The following is an 8,288-nucleotide window of genomic DNA, read 5'->3' as shown; positions in this document are numbered from 1 at the left end:
CTCGACGAAGGTTAGAGTTTAGTAGACCAGGCATCCTGATTGTAACACGGGTTTTATGCAGTCAAGATGTTGCAAGCGATGAAAGATAATTTTCCAAACTAAAATTAATTAAGATTTAATTATGTTACCTCACAGGAAAAATATGTGAAATTTACATTAATAGCAGTTGAAAATGACGCATGTGCCGGTTTAGACATAATAGAAATCGCTTCTACTTTCGGCCATCTAAAATGTGGAAAAATGAAAATTCAAGTGTAAAAAAAAAATATTATGTACTTTTCCGTTTCGCCTGCGCAAATCTCGCCAAGCAGACTTTGTTGGCAACTACATACAGTATACACATAAAATTGTTAACAAATGTTAGTTCTAAGAGTTTTTTATTTTGAAGGCATAAACATTTTGATATGGTTTAAAATTTTGTAAAAAGTCAATAAATTTGTAAAAAGACATTAATTTAAGAATTTACTATGCTATCATGGTTCAACACCCTGATTCGCCGGTTCGTATCACGTGACTCCAAGTGATCTCATCTCATGTCAACTACGCTACAAAAATATAATTCTATCAGTAATTATCTGCATTAATTTCAAGTTAAATCTTAATTTGGAATACGAGTTTAAATGCAAGAATTATTTCAATTCGTACGAATAATTTACTCAGAAATTATGTAAAATTGCAGTGCTTTACTTCGCTAGTGCATTCTCATTAGAATGGATGAATTTAACCCTTGATTTTACCTTTTCTATATTTTCGCCTTCGGATGAGCGGTGTCATTGCATCCTAATTGACTTAATTACTTCGAATGGTCTTAGGGCATAAAATTTAATTATCTTTGTTAATATTCTATGTAATTGTATGCCAGTACTGGAAGAAACAATCAATCTGGTAAGAAATGGCTACGACTTGTTTTGAAAATCCGACGTAAAAGGTTACCAGCGAAGACATTCCGCTTGGCATCAGTTGTACCATTATTGGCGACTTCATCGTTTGCACCGGCAAAACGGAAAAGTACCAAATAGTACTTAATAAATTAATTTTTTATGCATAAATGTTTAATTGATTAACTGTTTAACTTAATTATTTTCAACTAAAATGCAATTTAATTATTTAAAATAAAGTTTTGTTTTATTTGTTCGTCTAAATTCTGCTCTATTATAATAGAAAATGAAAATGATAAAAGTTGATCTTGGAAAGCTTTTTTTTTTTTTTTTTTTTTGGTAATTCTCAAGTGGGCGCTGAACATCCTAGCGGCGGCCCTGCTTATGATGTTCTATACAAAATTTAAGGAGTCATTTGCAGGAGAGCTTTCTACACAGTACGCGTGAAGGAATGAAATGTTGCCAGTCTTAATACAGTTGCTTAGATACTGCTGATAAAAAATTATCTTTCTTTAGTTATCTTTGGAAACAGATTAAAAATTCTTTTTCTGTAAATTACCAAAATAATAAATACTTACAGCCTTTGGAATCAGGCTGTTCATACTGATGTGATAACAAAACGGACAGTTTATATTTATCTTTACGTTAACTTCTAATTCTAAGAAGAAAATTCTCCTTATAGGCGAATATCCTTACTGTGAGTGTCTATAATCAAATTATATATTCCATGCAAGTGCTATTAGAGCCATATTTTTACATTATTATGATTATAAACCCCTAATTATTTGCAGAAATATTTAATAAAAGTATGTTATTGCGTGTAATTTCGCTACGAGCTGTGTTTTTCAAAAAAAAATCTCATTTTAATGTAATACACGTCCGAAGTTTGATAAACGAAAATAAATTATCTCAATAAAAAAAGCTACGAACGCAAGAGAAAACCCACTGATGAGTATAATGACCAGCACTATTAAGTTTTTACTGTGCAGCTCTTCTTCGTCCGCTTTATAAGCGTAGCCATTTTGTGTAGTTTTTTTGAGAAGTTCATCTCGCACAAATTTTTCATGTAGACCTGACTCTCGAATCCTGGTGATCACGGAGTTTAGTTGTTGCTTGCAACAAAATCCTTTCCTCATCGCTATAGCTATATAAACATATGAAAGAACATCTTCCGATACGTACAACGTTCTGTCCATCTCTGGGTTGAATACCCAAAAAAGGCCAAATCTATTAAGAATAACAGCTGAATTCTTTTCTAAAACTTTCGTATACGTTGCGTAATTTGCAAACCATTGATTTTTTTCGATGTACTTGGCAAGAAGCTTATGATGCTTGGTTTCGGCTTCCCTTAGCAGGTCCAAAGAAACTGCTCCTTTTGTAGCAAAACATTTATAGGTTCCTTTTTCAACCTCTTGTGCCAGTTCAAGAAAATTCCTCACTGGTAGGTCCTTTAAAGCAACGGTTAGAAAAGATGACACAGCACAGGTATAACTTGACGACAGTATAAACGCGAAAAGCAACCAGAATATGATGATAACGATCTCACTTGAAGAGTTTGTTTCCAAAGCAAGAGGCTGCCTCAAGATGCTGCCGATCAGCTCCATGGAAATCTTTAAAAATTTTTGCTGTTTCTTTGAAATAAAACTTAATACCACAGCCACTAACAAAAGTGAAAGGAAAGCGGCTATCCATACGGTATTTTGAAATGTATATACATAAACGTCAGCTTTGTCTTTGGATTGCGAATGAGTTATGAACTGAATACTCTGAGAATTATAATATTCGCTGAAATCTACTGCTTGAAGTCTTTGTTCCGTAACAGCCAGCCAACCCAAAGCCACATCTGCCTCATGTCTCTGAAGCAGTCCTATGAGACCTGTCCAATTTCCATTTTCTTTCAAGCGTCCCCATTCTCCGTCAGGAGGCAGAATAATTTTGTAGCCGAATCCTAAAGCTCCTGACAGTGTTTTCAAGAACTTTGCTTCAAATCCTGAATATGAAGTAAACTCACTCGCATTATTATCTAGATAGAAAAATGGATGAGTTAACACAGTGGCAACTCTTAGCAATTTTGGAAAGGGCATATCTGAAATAGATGTTATACCCACTTTACGGCATTAGCTGATCCCTAATAATCTTGATGCAAGTAGTCTTCGTGTTTATAAAGATTCGATTTTTTTTCTTATCGATTACTTTATCTTTTGCACTCCTTTTACACTTTTGGTGCTAGGAAAAGTAATTCAGTTCAGTAAATGTCGTAATAATATTGCGTGATAAAATACGTTTGAAATGGTGATGCAAATTTAGTTTATTAGTTGTCAATAACTTTGCACAGAATACAAATAGTTCGAAAGCAGGTACTTGAATAGAGAAGGTAATGACAGAATACAATGAGTCACAAGTTTTAAAGTTTGTAGTGAGAGATGAGAATCGAATATTCAACTTAACATATATTTAGGAAGGTTTTTATCTGCAATCTTGAGTAGTTTTCATTGATGTCAGTTTAGAGAAATCAAAACATTTCAAACTGTATTGCGTTTTATTGAGTCAGTATGTAAATGTAATTTAGAGGAAAACATGGAATTTTCATAGAGTAGTTTTTAAGAATATTTTACCCCTGTGTTTTACAGTTTCATTTACAGGACACCCGAATGATTTCGAGAAAATGAAAACAAAAAGCAGATAATTTTTCTTGAAATTCCATTTGCGTTAGTAAACAACTTTAAGTTTTGCATTTTTTGAATTATTTTACTACGTCATTAATCAAGTGGGTTTTTACATAGAATACAAGTACTGTAGACTCCATCTTAACCGGCCTAAATGGGACCGAAGTTAAGCCTCTTAAGAGAAATTCCGCTTAAAGAGGAGAATGAAAAAAAAAAAAAAAGATTTAATTGACGGAAATGCAGTTTTTTATAGTTAAACATTTATTAAATGTTTCAATTTATTACAGAAATTTTACATACCATTAGTAGGATTGTTTAAAAAAATACAGACTTTTTTTTTTTTTTTTTTTTTTTTTTTTTGCTGATGGCTGGAAATTCGGCCACTTGCTGCATAATTTCGCCATATATTTAAAAGCATCAGTGGAGGAAGATTATGTTAACTCAAAGAGCGTTAACACAGAAGGACTATTAATTTCGTTTTAGCATTTTGCTTCGAAAACTTTAAAAATCTGAATCAGCTTTCAAATTATTGCCACCAAATATTATCACCCTGTATTAGATTTAAAGAAATTAAATAATGAAGAATGTGCACAAATGTATGTATGTATCTCCCATTGTGATAAAACAACGGTACCTAGAGCCATCAAATTTTGAATAAACTGCGTCTTCACCCGAATATAGGGATCTGGAAGTCCAAATTTGGAATTTGTTTTATTATCTATTTCATATTTTGTAAAGCATTTATGAGTTTTTGATTAAGAAACTCAACGATTTCAAAGTGAGCAATGGCAACACTGTACGGAAAAAGAAAACTTTTTTTTATCTCCAGCACGCAAGGAAATTCTAAAGATATGCTATGCTCTTTTTAAATTATATTTGGAATATTGCTGCTGAATTGAAGGCGTAAGTGAGAAGAACGTGATACTTATTAAATAAAGGTACCACACAAAACGTTAAAGAAAAGCCCCTTTGGGCGTAATATAAAGTCTGAAAACTTTCAGGTTTTTTATTTACTTTTTTATTTCATATTTAAAATACATAATCACCGATATTTTCGTTTTGTAATTATTAGCCCAAAGGGGTGTTAGACCCAAAAGGATACTAGTCTCAAAACGGCATTTTGTGTTGTTTCACCTTCTGCTTTGATTCACTTTTCAAACTGTTGCCACAAAATAGTGTCGCCATGTATTATATTTAAAGAAATTAAATAAAGATGAATCTGCATAAATGAATTTTGAAAAAACAGCTGTACCTAGAGCCATCAAATTCTGAATAACGTAGTCCTCCAACCGAACATGGGTACTTAGAAACCCGAATTTTGTATTTTGAATTTGTTTCATCGTCTATTTTATATTTTGTAAAACGTTAACCAATTTTCGATTAACAAGCTCAATGACTTCAAAGCTTGCTGTGGCAACACACTGTGCAGAATAAAATAATTTTATCTCCGCGCGCAATACCGTCTATCGGAAATTCTAAAGATATGGTATTTTAAGTATTTTTAGCCCAAAGAGGCTTTAGCTCAAATACTCTCGAAACGTGTATGTATAAATGAAGAAAACGCTCCTTTGGGCTTAATATAAAATCTGAAATCTTTTTTTTTTTTTTTTTTTTTTAATCCAAACAGTTTTACTCTGTATGTGGAGGGAAAGCAGTTTGTAGTGGAATCTTAAAGCTTCTGATAGTATCTTCAGATATTTCGGTTCAATTCCAAAATGTCAAATGTAATCACACACATTGCCTTTTAAATTAAAAAGTGGTGGATGTAACACGGTGGTTATTGTTATTAGAATGGGGGTTGGAAAGGACATGTTCGAGCTAGATGTTATATTTATTTCACTATATCGTTCTCTACCAGCCTTCGTAGCGGCCAGTCTTTGTGCTTAATACCAATACGTCATCCATTTTTCCTTCACACTGTTTCTACAATTTTGGAACTATGGAAAACTTTTACTATGCTAACAGTCAAAATTCTGTGTGCATTGCAACCAGAAATGTTGCAGCAACCTAAAAATTATAATGTTAACCACATTTCAGTTAATTTCATCTAAATGGTTATTTTAAGTGACAAATAAAAAATGTGATTTCTCTTGTAATCTACTTTTTTTTTCGTCCATTCATGAATTTTTAAGATGTATTTCATGTAATATCCTATTGTCTTAATATCTTTTCGTTATAAAAAATTTCGTGATATCACGCACTTGAATATATAGAGTAATATTATGTTTAATTATGTAGCTAAAATTGGATAAGATTTCTTTTATTTTTTATTTTTAAACTTTATCGCAAAAGTTTCTCCTGACGTATCATGTGGATGTTGTTTTAAATTCCTAAAAATCTGACTTTCATTGATAATGACACTTGTTTTTCGCAACGATTACTCGGCCAGTATCATATTATTAAAATAAAAATTTTATGGGACGCAATTATTGCGTGACGAAATACCGTTGAAATTGTGACATAACTGATTGCTTTAAGTGCCATCAATTTCGTTAGAAAAACGAGAATTGAAGATTTCTCCTTTGCTTTCCAATTCTGTCAGTATAGCGTAATCAACAATCGCCAAAATATATCATGATTTACTAAGCTCCTATTGAAAAGTAATTCAGCTTAAAAAAAGCAAGAGCTTCAGCATGATTTCAGCTTGTAAATTTAGAAGTGAAATAAAATTTCCATTTTATGCCTTTTTTTTTTTTTTTTTTTTGTTTAACCCAGTTTAGCTCAGAAGGGCTATTAGTCTCGAAACGGGATTTTGCGCTTAAACTTGCTTTTAATTTACTGTACTCTAAAGCGCTGAATCACTTTTCAAATTGTTGCCACCAAATACTATCGCCCTGTATTATTTTGAATGAAAATTCAATAAAGGAGAAAGTGTATGAATGTCGGTTTGTTTCTCGCATTGTGAAAAAGTGACGGTACCAAGAGCCATCAAATTTTGAAAAACTTAGCCCTCCATCCGAACATGGGCGCTTGGAAGTCCGAATTTTGAATTTGTTTTATTGTCTATTCCATATTTTGTAAAACTTCTAACGAATATTTGATTAACATACTTAACTCGATTTCAAAGCGAGCAATGACAACACTCCACAGGGGAAAAAAAAAAAAAAAAATCTAAAAGCTTTCAGATTTTACATTACCCCCAAAGGGGCTTTTTTAAAGTTTTGTGTGTTACCTTTATTCATTAAATATAATGTTCTTCGCACTTAAATTCAGCAGCCAACATCGCAAAATAATTTTAAAATGAGCGTATCTTTAGAATTTCCGATACACAGTCTCGCGCACTGGAGATAAAAAATGTTTTTTTTTTTTTTTTTTTTTTTTTTTTTTTTTTTTTTTTTTTTTTTTCATGTACAGTATTGTAATTCCTCGCTTTGAAATCGTTGAGTTTGTTAATCAAAAATTCGTTAAAGTGTTACAAAATATGTAAACGATAATAAAAAAAATTCCAAATTTGGATTTCTAGATGCCCAAATTCGTGTGGAGACGTACGCTATTCAAAACATTTGATGGCTCTAGGTACCGTTTCTTTAACACAAAGCGAGAAACATACATACATTTATGCAGATTCTTCATTATTTAATTTTTTTAAATATAATACAGGGCTGTAATAATTGGCGGCAACAATTTGAATAGTGAATCAACGCAATATGCTAAAACAGAAATTAATAGTCTTTCTGGGCAAATTCCCCTTTGTACTGAACACATTTTTATCTCCAGCGCGCAAGTTTGTCTATCGGCAACTCTAAAGATATGCTGTTTTTAAATATTTTCTGGTACTTCTGTTGAATTGAATTTTATGTGGTTTAAGTGCGAAGAATATGATATTTAATGAAGAAAGGCAACAACAAAGCGTTAAAAAACGCTTCTTTGGGCGTAATAAAATTTTATTTATATATATTTGTCTGTGTATATTTCTGATGGATGCTAGTGAATAACTTACTGCCTTAATATAAAACTAAATTTTACAATTGTTTACAAATATAAATATAAAATAAAAAACTCTTTTGACATTCTGTAGTAAATTTCACCTAACGATGTACTTTTTCTTACTTGTCCATTTCATGAGATTATTGTTGACTTTGCCTGTACACCAGTGCTCCGCAACCTTTTCTCACCTGCGACGCACAAAAAATCTTTCTGGAATTTCGTGGCACACCAAAAGCTAATGTATATATGTATTGATTTATACACAAAATTTACAATAAATTTTTGTTTTTAATTTGAAAAATATACAATTATAAAACCATAACATATTTATTTATATGCAATCATAATAATTATCAATGTGATATCTGCGCTTAAAAAAGTTATATATGTTTGAGTTCCGAGTTATCAAGGAAGTACCGAAAAAATTCAAATACTGACACACTTACAATCCCACACACAACCACACAACAGTGAAATATATAAAAACATTTAAAATAGACATTATAACGTTGCGCGCGTCTAACTAGCACGCAACCAAGAGGTGACTGTGAAAGCTTGTATAAACCACAGAGTCTTATAAAGGGTTTAAGTCCCTTTTTATTCAACGTAATAAATTACAATGGCGTCCTCTTGACGCTTACAGACTGTGCCCACTAGGCAGTCAAATAAAAATAAGAACCTGAAAAGAAAGTAAAGACAATATTCTAACTACGAGGCTCTCTAAAATAACTAACTCACCGCGTTTTACAAATACCGCAGCTAATTCAGCAGACTTGAAGCTCACTGGAACAATTGCAACTACTTCCCGCCAAGCACA

At 32.0% G+C, this 8,288-nt stretch overlaps 1 protein-coding gene across 1 annotated transcript; it reads right to left on the bottom strand.

The window, feature by feature from the left end:
* Window positions 1-1,741: 1,741 nt before the first annotated feature.
* LOC146996984 (glutamate receptor ionotropic, delta-1-like) lies at window positions 1,742-2,962 on the bottom strand. The gene has a single exon (XM_085819726.1). It carries the CDS (start codon window positions 2,960-2,962, stop codon window positions 1,742-1,744), a length of 1,221 nt encoding a protein of 406 aa, XP_085675852.1.
* Between the last annotated feature and the right edge of the window lie 5,326 nt (window positions 2,963-8,288).

Source organism: Stegodyphus dumicola, chromosome 6 (assembly GCF_044657685.1).
Source record: "Stegodyphus dumicola isolate Sdum_Otavi_A_Nest chromosome 6, ASM4465768v1".
NCBI classification, from domain to species: Eukaryota; Metazoa; Arthropoda; class Arachnida; order Araneae; family Eresidae; genus Stegodyphus; species Stegodyphus dumicola.
The sequence above is the reverse complement of the archived record's forward strand: the minus strand, read 5'-3'. Positions and strand labels throughout refer to the sequence as shown.

Excerpts from the sequence above, each read along its gene's own strand:
- LOC146996984 (XM_085819726.1), bottom strand. The coding sequence starts at position 2,962 with ATGCCCTTTCCAAAATTGCTAAGAGTTGCCACTGTGTTAACTCATCCA.